Source organism: Sus scrofa, chromosome 5 (assembly GCF_054392235.1).
Source record: "Sus scrofa isolate SSC_HxYL_T2T_F1_AM1 chromosome 5, Sscrofa_HxYL_maternal_Yorkshire_Landrace_v2.0, whole genome shotgun sequence".
Taxonomy (NCBI): domain Eukaryota; kingdom Metazoa; phylum Chordata; class Mammalia; order Artiodactyla; family Suidae; genus Sus; species Sus scrofa.
The window spans coordinates 110,479,483-110,499,311 of record NC_139387.1 but is presented as its reverse complement, the minus strand read 5'-3'; the positions used below and the strand labels follow the sequence as shown (position 1 = coordinate 110,499,311).

Genomic DNA, 19,829 nt, shown 5'->3' with positions numbered 1-19,829 from the left:
GCATTTTTATTGCCTCTCTTTTCCCTCGGCCCATCTCAATCCTTCCCTCCCTCTGTTCAACAGATTTACACGGACTGGGCCAACCACTACCTAGCGAAATCGGGCCACAAGCGACTGATCAAGGATTTGCAGCAAGACATTGCAGATGGAGTCCTGCTGGCTGAAATCATCCAGATCATTGGTAAGACCTGCCTCGGAGAGAGTCCAGGAGAGTCTCTGCCCCCGCCCATTTTGGTAAAATACAGTTTGAGTCGAGTGCATCTGAGCTGGGTCCATGTGTCTCCGAGGTTAATGCAGCTCTCCCCGTGATTTAATTAAAAATGTTTATGTGAGAATGTTTGAAAAAGGCCGTTTGGCCATACTTAGCAATGGCTGGAACTGTATCTTTCCATACACTGAATTGTCAGAAGGGAACGCCTCATTAAACCATATGTCTCCCATGTGTGCGTTTCGTTAGCTGCAGCAACTCATACACTCTGAGATTCCTTGAAACTGTATCCTGATCCAGCAGGGACAATTGTGAAAGGTTTCATGTCAGCAGTCATTTGGCACAGGCTAAAGAATTAGCAACAACTTCCTTCTCACTCACTTTTTTTTTTTTTTTTTTTTTTTTGCCTGATTTGTGCATATGGACTTGGCGGCTGCTAACAAGTGTGTCCTCTTACACGCGGCTTGGGAGACAGAGTGAATGTAGCAGCAGCATTTTGCTTGGTGTGTTTTTGTTTGTTTTTGTTTTTGTTTTTCCCTTAGTCTCCTTTTGTGTGTGTTTCACTTCATGGCTTAAGCATGTCGTTCTTTTTTTCTCTCTTTTATTTTATTTCTTGGCTTTAGCAAATGAAAAAGTTGAAGATATCAATGGATGTCCTAGGAGTCAATCTCAGATGGTAAGAATCATGTTTATTCTGAATATAATGCTCTTTTCACTTCCAGAGTTAACTGCATTTATTAATGGGCTAGAAATTTCTTTTGCATGTCTTCCTGCTTGTGTAGGAACCATTTGATCACGTGCTATCATATGTATTTCTTTGGGTGCAGTTTATGAAGAGGTGAGGGCATCAGTATGGTGGAATATGTATGACTCCTCAATAACGCATCTCCAGATGTTTTATCTGAACCTTGTTTGTTTTTTTTTGTTTTTTTTTTTTTCCTGATGTGTGAATAATTTAACGCTGGGCTTGGTGGCAATAAATCCCCTTTCCAATTTTAAGTGGAGCCTTTTTGTCTGAACAACTGGTTTGGAGAACAGAACTTGCCGTGTGCATTTTAAAAATATATAAATAGTATTTTCTTTTCTCATAACAAAGTCCAATGTAAACACATGGACTCTTCAGCACTTTTGGAAATAACTCTAAAGGCAGGGGGCTGGAATTGTGTTGAGCAGAGATTAACCAGGAGATATGATTCATAGCCTTTTCCAGAAAGTTGTCGATTTAGAGATCTGTGTCTCCTCCAGCCCTCTCTTTTCTTTACCAGTTGGAAAACCTTAGAGTTTTACAATAAAATAATAGATTGATAAGCTGCTGGGGTAAAAAGTCACCCCTTTCTTAATTAAATAGCCGAACTTAGTTTTATAGGACAACATGAAACCAAAATGCTTTAACCAAAGTTTTGTCAGCAGATACAATCAGGAATGATAGACAAAGTCCACAGATGAGGTTTCCTCCCAAACTCTTTTTAAAATAAAATAGGCATTTTAAATAAAAATAATGAGTTCTTAATTGACAGAGATTGGAAGAATGAAAAAAAAAAAAAAAAAAAACTCTTTTGACTTACTGACCTGCCTTACTTAATGTCAGAAAACTGAAATCCAAAATAATAAAAGGAATTTATTTTTAAAGAGTCATTAACTAGGCGTGTGGGATGTATATGCATGCGTGTGTGTGTGTGTGTGTGTGTGTGTTTAAGCACTCTAAGGACCTATTACAGTGTCATGAACTCTGTGTCGCTGTTGTGAAAAAAAATCACTCTAAAGAAAGATTCTCTGTAAAATACCTCAGTTTTAAGGAAACTTCCTGATCTAATTCCTCTGAGCACAAAGACAACTCTATAAAAATTAATTATAGTTGTTTCCTGACATTTTACTGAAAGCAAATTATACCTTCCGACTTTGCAGCAATAAAAGCTACATAATGTTGGGGAAGGCATGTAACTTTGCTGAGCCTCAGCGTCTCATCTGCAGAATGAACCCTAATTAGGATATGGTAATAATGTAATTGCATGCATTCTTTACTAGCTAACCGATATGGAAATGCAGGAAAGTATTGCTACAAAGTTAATAAAGAGCACAGCCATAGACTCGTGAACACCCGTTCAAAGATTTTTAGGGCTTTAAATGTAAAAGCGCCGACATCCGTGAATATCATGCGTTATGTTTCTCAACCCCAACACGTTTGTTTTACTTCCATTATTTCAACCATAAAGAGATGCTGGATGCTTAAACTTTTACTTCCTGTGCTGTCATTCCATTTTGATTCTGGTTGCAGAGAATTCAATAAATAGCCAAGCAAATACTTTATGGCAGACAGTAAACAAACACAAGGACACACCTCCCAAGCTAGTAACTGTGAAAGAGGTGGAGTCTCTAGACGTTTGTCTGAAACATCTGTGCCAAAGAGTCTCTGAATCTGTGAAAATATTCCTGTGAGTATCAGACTCTTAATTTTTTATTATTCCCTCTTCCTTCGACCCCCCCCAAGTGTCATGTAACATCTAATATACATTTTGGTATCTGTTTTTTATTTTAAAAACTCAGAAAAACCAAAACCTGAGACCCGCCAATGTTAGGAGAAAGGTAGTTTTTCCAGCCGAAAAGTTTATTTGGAATTACACTGAAATTTTGAGGAAGAATGACTCATCACCTACTCTTTTCAAAGTACTTGAATTTTTAACCTGAACTTGACAGGCCTTCAATCTGGTGATTCAGAAGGTACATATGACACATGTAACTTTTTCGGTTGAATTATTTTTGCCCTTGTTCTTAGGAATTGGCATTGATACCATGTTATTAATGAGTAAAAATTCCAGATTGTCACTGAGACAAGAAAGTAGCAGGGAGACGTGCGATCGCAGGACCAGGCTTATAAATGTCCGTATCTATTCCAAACAGGATGCTGCCTGTGTCTTTCTTGAGAGAGAACCAGGCAGTGCGCGGCGAGTGACAGGGAGCACTGTCCTTACCCATAGGACGACTTGGCCAGTTCTTGTGTGTATCTTATTTTCACCATCTTCGATGGGTGTTTATATTTACTAACAGAAGGTAAGGTGAGACTAGGTCTGCTACTGTTTCTACCCACCAAGTATCTTTCTTTTTAATGGCAAACTCGGTAGTACTTATTGGATTATTTTAAGCCTTTAAGAATAGAAGTTCTTGTGTGGTATGAATCTACAGTGTATGGATGAATTAATGGCCAGCTCGTTCCTACGTAGGCAGTATTAACTGAACACATAAAGCACCAGGTATAGAGACCCTTTGCAGATAAGAGGAACAAATCTTCAAATAAGTAATAGCAACAGTGTTGTATAAGGAAGAACAAAAGAACTGTGAAGGAAGTGAGCTCTGTGTGTTCCAGAAAGAGAAGACCACTGTGGCTTGAGGGCAGTGAGAGGTGTTTAAGGGGACCTTGGAAGCCTGATGATGTCGCGCCAAAGAAGGGAGTTTGTGCGTTGCTCTAGGTTGATTGCGAAGCTTTTGGAAGACTTTTAAAGCTGGCCGGTGCTATGATCTGATGTAAATATTTAGAAAGATCACCCTGGGTGCTTCCTCAGGATTGTGGAATACTGAAGTATTGTCTTTAGTTGGATGAGGGAGATGCAATATACAGGGAATATGAAATGGCCCCTGATTTTTTTGGCCTGAATGAGTAAATAGTTACCATTAAACAAGATTTTTTTTGAGGGCGTAAACAGGCTTAAAGGTACATGCGGAAGATGACAAATTGATATTTTGACAAGTAGGATGCGAGGTACCCAGTCAGAACATGGAGCGGGAGGTGACTGGAGGCGATTAGGCATGTGTTTCTAGAGGTCAGAGTACGGTATTAGTTAGAATCTACCTAGTGTGTAAGGAATGATTTGGCTCCGTGGACAAGGATGAGCTGTACCAGTGGTCTGTGTAAAGTCAGAAAGGAAGAAGGCTGAGGTTCTCACGTTGGGGAATAGCCACCTGTGTGTGATGAGCAGAGGTATGGAAGTTAGAAGCGGGTGAAGCGTGTGGGAAGAGAGAAGCCCAGTGTTGAACCAGCAGATGTGGATTGCTCATCCTCAGGCCAACTCTGGTAGCTTAAGCCGTAGTGTGTATTTGGATTAATCCCATGGGACAGGGCGAAGCAAGATGAGCAGAATGCGGTGTATGCTGTCAGATCCTGCATAGCTAATGAGTTGGTGAACTGGAAGGAGGACAGTTTAGCTCTGCTAATTAGACAGGCATTAAGGACCTGTATGCAAATAGCTTCTGTAGGGTGATGGTAGGTTCAAGAGTAACTGAGAGATGCAGATGTGCATTGAGTCTTGAATAATCTTTCTAGGAGTTAACCTGTTGAAGGAATAATGAAAATTTGTATCATTTGAAAGGAAGGCAGAGTGAGGGAAGTTTTCCCAAGTGGGAAGGCAGGCATCAGAAGAAGAAGCAGTAAGAAGGGAGGAGAATCCAGAGGAATAAGGAGACAAGTGACAGTGCCAAATCCTCAAAGACATCGCAGGGAGAAAATGGGACGTCTGAGTGGAAGACGTGATATTAGAAAAGAGTGGGGATACATTTTCCTTTGTCTCATGTCATAGGGTAGGCATGATTGCATCGAGAGGCGAGTATTGGAAAGTGGGTTTCATAGAAATTGAAGAATCCTAATCAGTATGATAATGACTTTAGAATATTAGATGATATTAATGTGCTCCTTTCCATGTCATTCTCTAATAGCTACCTTATAAAGAGAAATTTTGATTATAGTATTTTATAACAGAGAAAAACATCAACATTGATAAAATTCAATTATCATTGACTCAGGAGCACACACTGAAGAAAAATATGAGCTTGTCTTTACAGCAATTTATTGGCACAATTATTTCGAGGTTTTGATTTGTACTCTTAAGTTTCAGCTGCTATCTATTGCTATCATTCCTTAATAAGCTTGAGACTAAACTCATCCTGAAGGAAACAGAACTAAGTTTGTAGGAGCTTATTCAGCACTATATTTAACCTCCTCCAAAGATGAAGTTACTAATATGGATGGCACCTGTTAAGTAATTTCGAGGTGGGTGGTATCAGAATTCAGAATATATGCTGCATGCCACAACTTTGGTGAGGTTACATGAGGAAATAAATGAATAAACTATAAATACCAGGAATGTCCAGAATGCCCCGCAGATTAAAAATAGCAGAAAAAAATGCCCAACATGTATTTGAAAGGCAGAGGCACAAGTGCAAATTTCTAAGACAAAAATGCAAGACATGTAAGGGAAAAGTTGTTTCGAAAAGAAATTTATTTTAAAATAGCCCATTAGAGCGCTTGGCCAGTTAGCTCAGTTCGCCAGAGTGTGGTGCTGATAAGGCGGACCTTTATAATTAGTCGTCTTTACAAATGCATGGAGGGATTAGGAGATCTGGTTATGTGAAATAGTCGCAAGACAAGAGTTAGACAGGACTTGGGGCGAGCTGAGGACTGGCAGATGTGCTTCGCAGCCTGCCTTTCTCCTCACTGGCTCCTCCTCTTATCTCGCGCTAGTGGCTCCACTGCGTTTCAGCCACAATCTTCTGCCTTATTTTCTATCACAGCATATTGTTTAAAATCAGCTGATATGAGGATTTTTGGCATGCGTGTGCTTCTCACCCTTTTTTCTTCCTAGAAGATGACAAAATTGCTTTTAGTCTTGCCTGAATTCTCTGATTCCATGTTCTGCAAGGTTGTAGCTGCCGCAACAGTTACCATTCTAGATTTCGCAGGCATCTTTATTCCCTTTCTATGGTTTATAGTTGTCTGGGCAGTGAACCTGTTCTCCATTTAAAAAAGAAAAAGTATCCCATTCTTTTATCAGCATGCCGTCCTTTAAGTTTTAATTCTTCCAGCCACTGCTTGTTAGTGCTACTCTTCTAAAGAGTCTATTTAGGTAAGATAAGAAGACGAGGTTCCTAACCAAATAGGGAAGAGATAAAATATTGGAATGCTCTAAAGGTTTAATAAGATCTTATAAATGGCGCACTGCAGGATTCTAGCACCATGACTCACAGGAGTGGGGTATTTGCTAAGCTAGTCCATTCACATGAACCCCTGCCATTTTGAAACTGTTCGTCTTCTGGAATGTCGAGAAAGAGATAGCCTAATGAAGACAAATGCTTTCCACAAATATAGCTCTGATTTCTAAAGAAATACTAACTGCAAATCCCTACTCTGTCATTTCCTTAATGATTTCATTATTTTTACTTAGGCTCAAACTTCAGAAGAATAAGCATAAACTACAAGTATTAGGAAATTTATCTTAACTTATTGGAATAGCGCCCTGATGATTTTTAAACTGAGGTTGTCTCTAGAAGTTAACTGTGAACAGTAGTAATTTAAAATTCAAGCGCAATAACTGAAATAACATGGAGTGTTGAGAATGTGGCATGCTGAAGGACAATGGTCCCTGGAAGTCTGATTCTGAATAGATGACCCAGGAAAAAGGATTCAACAAATGCTCGGAGTCTTCACTCGTTTCTGCAGGGAGGAAATTAGACTGACCAGCTCTGAAGTGCATTGGAGCTCTGACTTGCTAGACTGATTAGACAAAACACCAAAGACCATGGCTTCTGTTCAATACTTCCTCTGAGAGTTATACTTGGGGATTTAATCTTTACAGCTTTTTAGAACTACCTTCATAGTAAGATAGAGGTATTTCCTAAAATATGCTAAGATCAATTGACAACAAAAAAACAGCAACAGGAAAATTATATTTTTCTGAGTTATGTATTCTGCCATTCAGAAATTAAATAAATGCTGAATATACAAGAATGCTTTTCTACATTAACAATATTATAGAATAAATAGTATACCTATTTTTCTTATTAGTGTCAATATTTAAATTGGTTTTCACCATTAGTAGGACAAATAGAAATAGAAGTTAAGTAACAAATTTTGGATTCCAGATTCCACAAATAACTAATTTTTCTTTTTGGAGACAAGATAAGAATATTTCTGTCTTATAACTAATTAGTAAGTTTTTTATATATACATATAAAAACCATTGCAAATGTACTTGGTATTTCTACTATATATTTAAATATCAACCACTTTCTTAAAGATTTAGAATATGCTTATCCTAATAGTTGTGACTTAAAATGTTGTAAATTTTTCTCACTGATGAGCCAGTATCCCAGTAAACATAAGATATGGTCACAGTATTAGAAAACATGTTTTGTAGCATTCTTTCATAATTTTAGTTTTTATTATCTTCAATAATCTATTTTTTAAAAAGAACTAACTGCTCCATTTTTTATTCCCTTTCTTGAAATTAATAGAAAAATACTACTTTTAATGCTGAGTAGTAAAATATATGAAATAAGAGTTTTTAAAACCCTCGTTCAGAAAACCGCATACTAAGATATGAGGCCATTTTAATCATGACCTGTGATATTCTTAGCTTAAAAACGTATGATGATTGAGCAGGATTTTTAAAAAGTTCTTCCATAGAACAGAGAGATGAAATGAGGAACTCCTGTGCCCCTGATCTCAGTGTAATCATTTGAGAAGTTTATCTTTGATAAGATAAATTATTTGAAAACCAGTAGATACCCGTCTACCTGCTTTATGATATTAAATTTAAATGATTTTAATATGAATTTAACTGATCTGTGTGGATGGCCACAGTCAAAAATTCATAATATATGTGATTACACTTTAAAAAATCATTTTGGCCGCTTGATTTGTATGAGCCATGTCTCAAATGCAAAAAAATATTGTGCAATCATCTCACAGAAATAGCAAATTTTAGAGCTGGACCTGTGAGTTCAGCCAATCTAACCCTAACCCTAACCCTAACCCTGGCACGAATACACCAGTCGATTGAATGGCACCTGTCTTTATCCAGTACCTTCCTAGATGCTCTTCCTGCTGTTTTTCATTGGGTCATTGTAGCAAACCTACAAAAGAACTTGTCTTGTTGAGGCTTTCTGTGTCCCTTTTGAGAAAGTGGAGGAACCAGGGTTTGGTCTCATGTCTGAGTCGGGGCCAAGTTGGTTTAAACTTAGGAACAAACACATTTAACAAAATAAGGCCTGGGATTCAAGTCTTGAGATGTCAACCTCTTCCTCTTCCCCTCTTCTCCCAGCTCCCGCTCCCCCTCCAACGCCCGATAGCGGTGAGCACCTTTTCTTTAATACGATGCTTCTTTTTTCCATCTAAGGCAGGAACATAAGCTTGGTTAGGTTGGGAGAGGCTGGCGGCTTGTGAGATAAACAGTGGTTCATAGATTTTAAGGTGAAATTACACAGCTGGAACATAATTATTTATGACATGTAACTTTAGTCCTGTATATAAATAGATATGTTTATATCTATTAAACTTAGATATTTAAGTTTAGAATAGTTTTACAACTTCATAACTTCATAATAAAAGAGTAAGATTCCTTGTTTGGTTTGTCCTCTGAAACAAACCGAGGAACAGGAATTTATTAAAAACGACAGAGTATGTTTCTAGGTGAGTGAGTACAGATGCACTATTTTATAATTTTATAACACTTCATATTGACAACTGTAGCTTATAATGAAGATTTCGTATCGTAGATAATTGGCAGTTAATACTGAATGATATTCATTATCCTCTAATCACTGAGTCAGTTAAAGCAGTATATAGATGGAGTTCCCCCTGTGGTACAGTGGGTTAAGAACCTGACAGCAGTGGTTTGGGTTGCTGTGGGGGTGCAGATTCGATCTCCTCCCCTGCCCAGATTCAATCCCTGGCCCAGGAACTTCCATTTGCTTCTGTTGCAGCCATTTAAAAAAAACCCAAAAAAACAAAAAACAAGAAAAACCAAAAAAAACATTGTATGGAAATTTGAACAAAAAATATTTTTATCTGATAAAATCCTAATAAATTTTCCATAGCAGTACCCTTCTCTAGCTTTCTGTATATCTAGTCACACACACACTTCTGCTATATATGTGTTTTTAGAAACCATTTCTATTGTGAAAGATATGTGCAGGCATACACACACACACAGACGAATATACACATACACCTAGTATGGAGCTAAGCTCTTTACAAACATCCTTAATTCTCACTTAATATATTATGTGTAAACCGCTTTCATTCCCATTTCACAGACATGGACGCTAAGGCTTCAGATTCTCAGTTTTTTTCTAACATTGTGTAAATTGCATAACTAGGATTTAAACTCAGATTTATTTGAGTGCAAACATTTAAATTATTACATTGTAGTGTTTAATTAATGAACTGACTCCTCGTCGACGACCAAACACAAAACCGAAGAGCTAAGGAGCTACTATCTTCTCCTTCTCCCACCGCACAAACTGCCTTGAAATAGGAAAGGAAAACGTGAGACATAGTGTCGATGACATGAGGTCCCTGGCTAAACTGCGCCTTTCACCTCCCTTCTCCACACACTTAACAAATCAAAACTCAGAGAGCAGGGCCTGGAAACCCACATGCCTGCAGAAACCAGTCCACCCTCAGGCTTGCTGAACGGCTGATGTCTCCTGCTCTGCTGAGTAGAGAATGGTATTCGTTTCCTGTAGCATCTGTAACAAATTGTCATAGTCCTGGTGCTTAAAGCAGGAGAACTTTCTCTCATTTGTCTGGATGCCTGAAGTCTACAATTAGCAGCACAGGGCCAAAATCAAGGTGTTAGCAGTCCTGTGCTCCCTCCAGAGGCTGTAAGGCGAATCCACTCCTTGCGCATTCCAGCTTCGGGTGACTGCCAGGGTTCCTTGGCTTGCGGCCCCAGCATTCACTGTGTATGTTTACCTACAAGGAAGCCAAAGTGTACTGGATGTCTGTGAAGTAATGCAGAAGTATTTAAACCTGTGAATTTAGGAAATTTACGGAATAAATAAGTGTTTGCATCTTCTTTCTGTCACCTTCACAGTGTACAACATCATCCCTGTATGCAACCAAATATTTAAGGAGCCCCTATCTGTGCCTGGCCATATTCCAACCGCCTGTCAATCAAGTAGAGAGCTTGAGTCAGCCACTGGAACTGCTTGGGTCAGAATGTAAATCGCAGTGGTAGGAAGTACAGTGTGGCAGAAATAGTGTGTTCACAGCAGACTGACAAGGTTGAGTTTGAATTATGGCTCTGCTCTTTATTAGTTGTGTAAACTAATAAAACATATCCCTCTATGGACGGTCATAATAATATCAGATTTACCAGAGTCTGTGGTGAACAAAAAGGGCTTTGCATTTGGAGTAAATAACACACATGCTGAAAACTCTGTGTGAACGTCCTTCCTGTCCTGGGTTGTGAAGTGGACAAGGAAGCGGTAGCTTCCAAACCATTTCGCTCTCGCTTCTTTTCTTGACATGTAGTATCTGGGTCTCAAAGTACAGCTTTTTCACCTAGCAGACCACGAAAATATTTTATAAATGACATTTCAAAATGAAATACACTAAAATAAACCTTTCAAAAGCTAGAGTGCAGTGCAGACAGTATGGGTCGAAACTGATTTGGAAACTCTAATCAATTGCCGGTCTGTAAACCTTTGTGTGTACTGCATGGTCATACAAAATAGATGTCGTCAATGCAATACTGATTCTTTCTTTCTTTTGCTTAAAGCTCACCATTAGCTCCCTGAGCCGTAAGATTCAGCCCAGGCCCCTAGCAAGACGTGGCGGCTCTTGTTGCTCATCCAGCCCCAGTTTATCTCTGTGAGCTTGTCCTCTATGGCTGGATTCGCTAGATCTCAAGGTTCTTGTTCCTAGAGCTCTTTCTGCCTGATCTTTCCTCCTACATAGTTTCTTAAAACCTGTCGAAGGCCACCAGCCTTTGGAGTGGCCTCTTGTCACATCAGTCAGCAGAGACGTTGTGGGGAAAGATTCAAGTGTGGTTTGACTCCATATCCCTGGCTTTTCTGAATTCCTTGCAAGTCCCTACACTTACGGTGTTTCTCAACCAGGAACAGTTCACACATTACTCCTTCCTTGGGTTCACTTCATACCACATCCTGTTATTTGGTTAACCCCTCCTGACATTTCAGGGACTAACTCAGGCTGCCATTGAAGCAGAAAAATGTGGAAGTTAATGACGTGGGCTCTGGCTTTGACGTATTCTCTCTGTGTAACCTTGAGCATCTCAGTTTGATTCTCTGATCAAAATTGTGTCATTGCAAACATGCTATAGTTACAGCAGCTTCAGAAGATACCTTTGTAACCATGTTAGATTCTTAGTTACTAATAACTATATCCTTCCCTAGTCCTTTACCTCTGATGGTGAGTAGACTCTTCTACATGCTTCTTTAGGAGTCTGTGTTTCTCTGATTATGACATTTGTTGCATTACGTTGGAATTATCTCTCTTATGAGCCTGTATTTTTAATGGCTTGGACATGTCTCCTTAAATAAATTATTATGTGAGTGAATGAAAACAGGCGTCTTAAAAATTTGAACAAATGCAAAAACTATTTCATTTTACTTTAATTCTCCAAAGAGATATATAGTCATTCTGGATATATTTTAAAATCTTTGGCTAAAATCTATATAATCGAATTTTATAATAGCATGGGAGTTTGTGCAAACTGAGCCACCTTATGTATTTTCTTTGGTTAAAATCAGATGCCATTCATTTATGTAATGACACTATGCAAATAAAATAGTTAATCAAAAATAGCACAGGGCACCGAAGAATTTACCATCCAGAGAGATAAAAGTTACATTTGGTTTATGTATGCTTCTCTTGTCTGGTTCACAAGAGAAGCACCTTCATACATGCCCTCACCAGGATGCTTTGTCTCTATAGACAGAACTCAGTCTTTGAAGTTTTGTGCCTGCTCCCTGGTTTACAATTATTTAACTTTTTTTTGTTGTTAGGATTTTTTATTTTTTCCATTATAGTTGATTTACAATGTTCTGTCAATTTCCACTCTACAGCAACGTTAACTTTTTATAGTGTGGTGGTTTTAGGATCCCAGGGTGCATCAGAGGCTTTTCGATTCCGGCGACAGTCAGCTCTGTAAACACAACTGCAGGAAGGGAAGGCTGTCATGGTCTGCTCTCAAGCATCCTTGTGACACTTGTGCTCTGGGCTGCACTGGTAGTCACGCCTGCTCCTCCTTTTGAAGCTTGTCTAAACTTATCCTTGGTGTCAGAATGACATTTCTTCAGTGAAGCTTCCCCCAGATCCCCAGTGAAAACTGATAAATCCATTCTCTTCACTGTCATATAGCCTATCCTTTATCATTTTCCTTTGGAAGAGTATGCCTTGTGTTATGGTGATATATGAATCTCTTCTTGTCTCTTCAGCTCTTTTACAAGCTCACAAAGGCAGAGACTTTATAATTCATTTGTTTTCATATTCTTTAACTGTCTAGCAGGGCTCTTTGCCCAAAATAAACAGTCAGTAGTTGCTGAATGAATTTATCACTCATTGCCAAGTGTTGGTGCCATGCTTAACACTTAATCTCAAACTCTGAGAATGATATTAATCATGCTCAGAATTTAATTTCCATTAAATATCCATAACTGAAAGCGAAAGAATAGGCAAGGGATCGTTTTGTTAATATTGTGAAGATGCCTCCTTCCAGTTCCACTTTCTAAAATGGGCTGTACCAGTTTTGTAGTAAAATAAAAGCTTGGGAGGCACCAAACATGCAAGTTCATGCTTAGGAGCCTTGGAATGAGCTGTGCCAGTTAAAACACTATATTTCTTGGAATAGTATATTCAGCACCGAAATGAATAAATACACGTTTTTCCAATACACATTCTAACCATGTTGATTGTGTTGAGAATACATATTGACACCCTGGCTTTAAAACATCTGAAGATACAAGTACACTGTTAACTGTCTGGAGTTTGCACAAGCGACGATAATAAAACTCCTATTTTCCTCATTTGAAACTCAATTAGCGATTTAACAATTAGCCACATTCATATTTAGCAACTTCATAAGGGTCAAGATAAATGTACAGTTATGAAATTAAACAAATTTCTGGGGGTAGTAGAAAATATTGGAAAAAAATCAATACTCTGTAGAAAAGAATAGTGGCTCTATCTTAAAATATATATCTGTAGCACTGAGCACAATTCCAGGCATAAAATAAGTGTAATAAATGTTTGATGAATGAATAAATGAATGGTTTGATTTACAGAAAATAAGCAAAATTAAGTGGCAGTGCTTTAAGATACTAATATTAATTATATAATTAGAAACTACTCATATCTAAAAATATGCATCAACTGAAATTAGTTTGGTGTCTTCAACAAAGAAAATATGCACACTGGAGTTCCCTTTGTGGCTCAGCAGGTTACAAACCGGATAGTGTGCATGAGTATATGGGTTCGATTCCTGGCCTCCCTGAGTGGGTGGAGGATCTGGCTTTGCCACAAGCTGCAGCATAGGTCACAGATGAAGCTCAGATCCTGCGTTGCTGTGGCTGTGGTGTAGGCCAGCAGCTACAGCTCCGATTAGACCCCTAGCCCAGGAACTTACATGTGCTGCAGTTGTGGCTCTTAAAAGAAAAGAAAATCTATACAGTGGTCAACTTACGAATTTACTCTAGAAGAGCTGTGCTTTTGTTTAGGCTATTGTTTGACATTAAGTGTTCATATACTATCCAAAAGCCCAAAGGCTCACTGTGCCCAAAATTTTGAAACTTTTGACAGCATTGACTGGGTCTAGAAGTTTGAATCTCTTGGTTGTATTTTCACTATACAGTCAGTATTTTATAGTTATTTATCCATGCTTACATTTAGCAGAAAAAAGAGGCAGTGTAGGTGTTCCATAACAATAAAATGTAAGCGGTAAATAGAAGGCCCCCCAAATTGTACATGAGATAAAAAACAGGCATATAAAATTCCTGGGAGTGGTCCACGAGCTGCTGATTTGACTGAGCCGAATGAGAAGTGAGGTGCCCAAAGAATTGAGAGTGAATTTCTGGGTGTTACTACTAGAAAGGAAGAGATGTGTTTTAATAGAAAGAGAATAAATGTAAAATACGTGAATTGTATAGGTTCGAATAAACAAAAGAAAGTGCAACGCTGCAGTGTTAACGGGGCAATTTGTGCATCCACATGGGGAGACCCTGAAATTGTATGCAGTTCTTTTCTGTGAAGAGCGTAGATTGTAGCCTTGGTTTCCAAGCATTGCTGCAGGTTGAAATTACCTGGGGACTTTTGAAAGTTTTGCTAACTGGCTGCTCTCCACAGACATTCTGATTTAACTGATGGTAGTGTACATTGGGCGTGCATAGATTTTTAAAGTTCTTTAGGCAGTTCTAATGTGTAGCAGAGCTTAGAACTGGTGGCTTAAAAGTTTGGGAAGCAGTTTTTATTCAGTGTGGATAATTCTCAGAAAATTTGCTGTAAGACCAAAAGCCACAGAGGCTCTGATGCCATTTTATACCATCGCCACCTGCTGTTAATAGGCGACATCATACTCATGGCTGCTTTTGTCTGAGTTGATCATAGTTCTTCCTGCATGCAGTGCGCTGTGCTGTGCACAGTACAATTCCACTGGACCCTCTGAGCAAGAAGCTACATTATCTGAGTCTCATCTCATTATTTCATTTGAAAAGGTAAAGTAAGATGATCTTTATGGGCTCCGCAGTGCTGAAAATTTTCATTATTTTTATTTTTCTTTTGAAATTGTTAAAATTTATTTATCTCTATCAATCCTGAGATATAATGTTGACAAGTTCCCTCTGCACATAATTTCAGTATTTGTGTCCTCATGTTTACTCAGCAGTATAGGATTTGACTAACCATTTGATGTTTCTGTTCTCAGAATTTGCCTTTTATCAGCCTGTTTTAGCTTTCCAATGTCGTCATCATCTTCTCTCTCAATATAAAATATTTTCTTCCTTGACCTCACAAAAGTGAAAGACCAGAAACTGGATTTGGGACCAAATGATGACAGAGCTTATAACCTAACTCTCTGTGTATTGTATGCATTCACCCATGTAGACAACAAAAATGCATGAAGAATCTACTTTGTGCCATGCATTGTATCAAGTACTGGAGATAGAAGGGTAAATGGGGGGCGGGGGGGCTGCCAGATCCATCCCGGGGAGATGAGTGTGATGAGCTTCAGAGAGGAGAAGCCTAGGATGCTGCCCAAGTCTAAGCTGCCTTGGCAGATACACTGAATTTGCTTGTTAATAGCATTAAAATTATCCTTTGGTTATTTCCCCTTTTTATTGGAACAATTTAGGCATAAAATACTATTTTATCCCTGTGTAGTTCATTTATTCCTTCAGCAATTGTTGATAGCATGCCTAAGGTACTCTTCCAGACACTGGGGAGAGAGCAGTGGACAAAATAGCAAAGAGTTCTCAAGGAGGGTACATTTTTCTGCTCAAATATATGCATGTGTGTGTATTCCTTTATATATATTTGTGTGTTATATATTTTTATAAATGTATTCACACAGAGAGGGGGGAGAGGGAGGGAAAGAGAGAGAAAGGGAGAGAAGAGGGAGGGAAGGAGAGAGAGAGGGACAGAGAGGGGGGAGGGAGGGAAAGGTGGGGGGAGAGAACAGCAGGAGGGAGAGCACATGCCTGAGTGAGAGTGCCTCAGCCCCTGAGTGCCATCAACCCTGAGAGCCCGGGAATCGTAGGATCATGCCTTTTATGAGTTGATTTATTTAATCCAGAATCCTAGAATCAATTCTTAGTTCTCCTCTTACGTCCCAGCTGCTTTTGCTAGAGCGTATCTCTCCCTTGGCGTTAATATTCTTTCTGCAGGTGGTTTTCTGGGCCCCATGCTCGTCTCTGTCTCGTCTGTTGGCTCCTCCTGTTCTTTCCAAGGGCTGTGTCTCCTGGAGCTCAGTATCTGTTCCTCTTCTCTTTTACATCTGCGAGTCCCCGTGGCTTTCATTACAGCTGCATGGGGATGACTCTCACATTTGGGTCTCTGTTCCCAAGCCTCTCAGTTGAACTCCAGACTGTGTGTCCAAATGCCTGTTCATTCCTTTGGATGTTAATCAACCAGACCACGTATCCAGTCATTAACTCTTTGTGCCTTCTGTGGCTTTTTCCATCTTGATGGATGGAGATTTCAACCATCTAGTTACTGAGGCCAAAAACCTTGTCATCATCTTTGACTCTTTTTTCCCTTATATGCTGCATCTTCCTATTAGATTCCCTCAAAACATATCTAGAATCTGGTCATTTCTCTTCCCCTCCCTGCCATCACCATTGTCTGAAACACCATCACCTTTTATTTGAATTACTTGCAAGAGCCATCTAACAGGTTTCTGTACATCTGTCTTTATGCGCCTGGAGTCTGTTCTCAACAAAACAGGGGGCCAATCATTTTATTTTTAATTTGAGTAAAACATATGTAGAAGAATATAAATACTTTCGTGGAATCTGAGGTAAAGCAAACATAGAAAGCGTATAAATTACTCCAATCTTAAGTATATAGCTGATGGATTTTAAATATATATACACCTGTGTGTTTCCCACTCAGATCAAAACGAAGGACACTTTTCAAATTATCTGATAACTAGGAGGGGCCTACTGCAGAGCACAGGGAGGCCTACACGGTATTCTGTAATAACTTATGTGGGGAAAGAATTTGAGGACGAATGAACATATGTATACGTATAACTGAACCACTCTGCAGTACACCTGAAACTAACACATGGTGAGTCAGTATTCTCTAAATTAAAAAAAAAAAAAAAAAAACCAGCACGAAGAACACGTCTAGTATGTCTGTTCCCATCATTGCCCCTTCCAGACCACAACCCTCCAAAGTCCATCACTATTCTAATGTCTGCTGTCATTGTTTCGTCTTGCTGATCTCGAAGTTCACATAAATTAGGCATCATGTATACACTCTTTGGTTAGCTTCTTTTGCTCATCTTCACATGAGACTTTCTCTGGAGATCAGCTGTTCAGTCTGTAAAGATGAGGGTAGACGGAGAGTAGGAACTAAAATTTGAAAACAACTCCAACCCCAACACACAGAATTTCGGATTCTTGTTTTCTGGGGTCAGGCGCAGGGGAGTAGTATATTGTAAAGGATCTCAAAGAGAACCTCTGAATCAAAATATGTTTTTTCTTTTTTTTTCCTATACCCATTTCTTCTAAAAATACAAGGATCAGTTAGCCACCACTCTGTTTTTCTTCCGTTCTTTCTCAAGTATGCACTGAGCATCCATGAAACGCTGTGTAGGCTGCGGAAGCCACATGAGTCCACAAAACACAGTTCCTGTCTCCGAGAGGCTAAAAGTTTCACTAAACCCATATTTTTGTTAAAAAAAAAAGCCCCAAAACAAACCATGAATAAATAAAAAATAAAACTCACCAAACATCTCTATATGCCCATAAACCAAAAAGAGAGAGTGAGGAGAGAGATCAATAAAAACTTTGTCAGATAACCTAGTAATTTTGAAATAGTTGCTTAAATTTTGTCAAATAACTGGTTACTTATAAAGTACTGACTCACATTTCAAGTCATTTGCTTTCCTTTTCAAAATGATTTTATGTCTAGACTAATTAAAGGAGACTGAAGAGTTAGAATTCTTTTCAGATCTTAGACATAAGGATACCATTTGTGAACATATCCTAAGAAATAACTGTGTGATTCTATGACCACATTGTATTTTGAGTATTGTTTTGTTTTTGTTTTTGTGCCAGTTAACTGATGTAGTAAATCTTTGCAGGGACTTTGCTTGTGAGGGTACTTTTCCACTTTCTTATTAGCCAGTGAATAGTTACCTCCCCAACCCTGGAAATAAAAGATATTATCAATATGCCAGTGCTCTGGTCCTCTTTAGGGTGGTAGGGCAGTGTTTTTAAAATTGTGGATTACTATCCATTAATGGATCCTGAAATTCACCTAGTGGATATTAACCAATATTTAAATAGGTTAAATAGTATTAATTAAGATAGAAGACAAAGCATCACAAGTGATTTAAATTTAATAAGTGTAAGTGCTGATCAATGAAACTTTTGTTTCTATTATATTTAGGCAAGCATACATTGAGTTGTTCATTAAATAGTTTATTAAAGTTCATGAAAAGATTCTAATTAAAATTTGACCCAAATTATGAAATGTTAAAATACGTTTTGAATTTTGATAGCTTATTTGGTATCTCATGTAAATAATACTTAGGATAAAACTCACTTCAAGTAACTGGATCAATTTGATAGCAAAATCACTTTTATCTGTGATTTCAAAAAAGTTTAGAGGTTTTTAGTTTGAAGATCAATGTGGTTTGACATGAAAAAAAGAATCAATAACTAAAACAGTACTTATAGGACTGTTTAACTGGGAAATGCTTGGGAACAATCTATTTTTTAAAGCAGGAATTATGAGAAACTAACATCTCAAATGTATTAAAATAAAAATAGTCGTTAACCGAAATACAGTATTATACAACTTAAAAGTCTTCTCAAATATTTTCAAGTATGTGTCTGATGAAGCAGCTGATCATGTGAGTGACAGTGAACATTTCTCAAAGCCATTTTCTTTCTTCTTTTTTTTTTCCTTGTCTTTTTAGGTTACACCCATGACATGTGGGAGGTCCCAGGCTAGGGGTCAAATTGGAGCTACAGCTGCCAGCCTACACCACAGCCACAGCAAAACAGAATCCTTAACCCACTGAGTGAGCCCAGGGATCGAACCTGCGTCCTCATGGATACAAGTCAGGTTCTTCCTGCTGAGGCATGATGGGAACTCCCCATGTTCTTTTACTGTGACATATCACTGTGTCAAAAGTATAAGTAGTGCCAACAAGCATATTGAATTTATAAATAACTTTGGAGTTAAGTAAAGAAAGGATATTATTTTATGTTTATTATGCTATTACACTGTGGGAAAATTAATTTTGACCAAAAATAAGTACTGGGGAATAAATAATTACATTGTAACAAACTATCATGTAATAGTCGCACTGGAAATTTTGTATTCAAGTACTTAACTCTGTTGCTGTTACTTAACTGCTGTAGCATGATGGGAAATGGAATTAATTGTCTTAAGCTATTGGTGCTCATGGTGAGTGACTGTAGGATAATATTGCAAAAGTTTGCATGCTTCTGATAAGTAGATATGAAAGGATGTTAGGGTATATTTTGAGTATTTTTTTTTTCTTTCCTTTCCCAGGACCCTTTTGCTTTCCCTTTCTAATTTATGCTGCCTGTTGAAAGAGGGAGTTGTTTGTCTCTGCTACCCAATCTTGGCAGCAGTTTATTTTTTATTCTGTTTAAATAACCAAAAAAAAAAGCCATCTTACAAACCTAATTGCAAGGACTGTTCATGAACCTGTTCTTGGTTTTCCAGTGAACTGATCTGTTTATGTATAATAAAAATAACTAAAATTTAGGCAATAATGGCCTGTTAACATTTTACAATAAATTATGCATATTTGGGCCACAAATCTTACTTTCTATAAAAGGTATAAAATTGGTGTAAAATTATTAACATCAGGATTATTATGGCAAACACTTACAGATATTCAGGTCGTCTTATTATTAGGCCAAGATAATTGTTTGTCATCTTTTATTTATTATTAATTGACCTGAAAAAAAGAAAATTTTAAAGAATCCATAGGATAGAGACCGTAGTATATCCTGTTTGTTACACTTTTTTCTTGCCTTCATCATAGAATCTTATTTTTTAGTCGTGAAGGGAAGGCCAGCAAAAGAAAGCATTTGAAGTAGATTCCAGCACCACAGGTTTTGGGTGTTT

The 19,829-nt window shown here is 38.1% G+C and overlaps 1 protein-coding gene across 30 annotated transcripts in view; it reads left to right on the top strand.

Moving 5' to 3' along the window:
• NAV3 (neuron navigator 3) overlaps positions 1-19,829 on the top strand; it is a 602,126-nt gene that overhangs the window by 346,181 nt on the left and 236,116 nt on the right. For 22 of the 30 annotated variants that reach the window (XR_014804601.1, XR_014804600.1, XR_014804604.1 and 19 more), the window contains exons 2-3: positions 64-181; positions 832-884. Coding sequence is in view for 25 of the 30 variants with exons in the window: in XM_084957757.1 (XP_084813883.1) it covers positions 64-181; positions 832-884 (171 nt within the window). In the remaining 5 variants the exon portion in view is untranslated. The remainder of the gene's footprint in view (positions 1-63; positions 182-831; positions 885-19,829) is intronic. The other 8 variants (XR_014804603.1, XM_084957747.1, XM_084957752.1 and 5 more) reach the window with 1 other exon arrangement.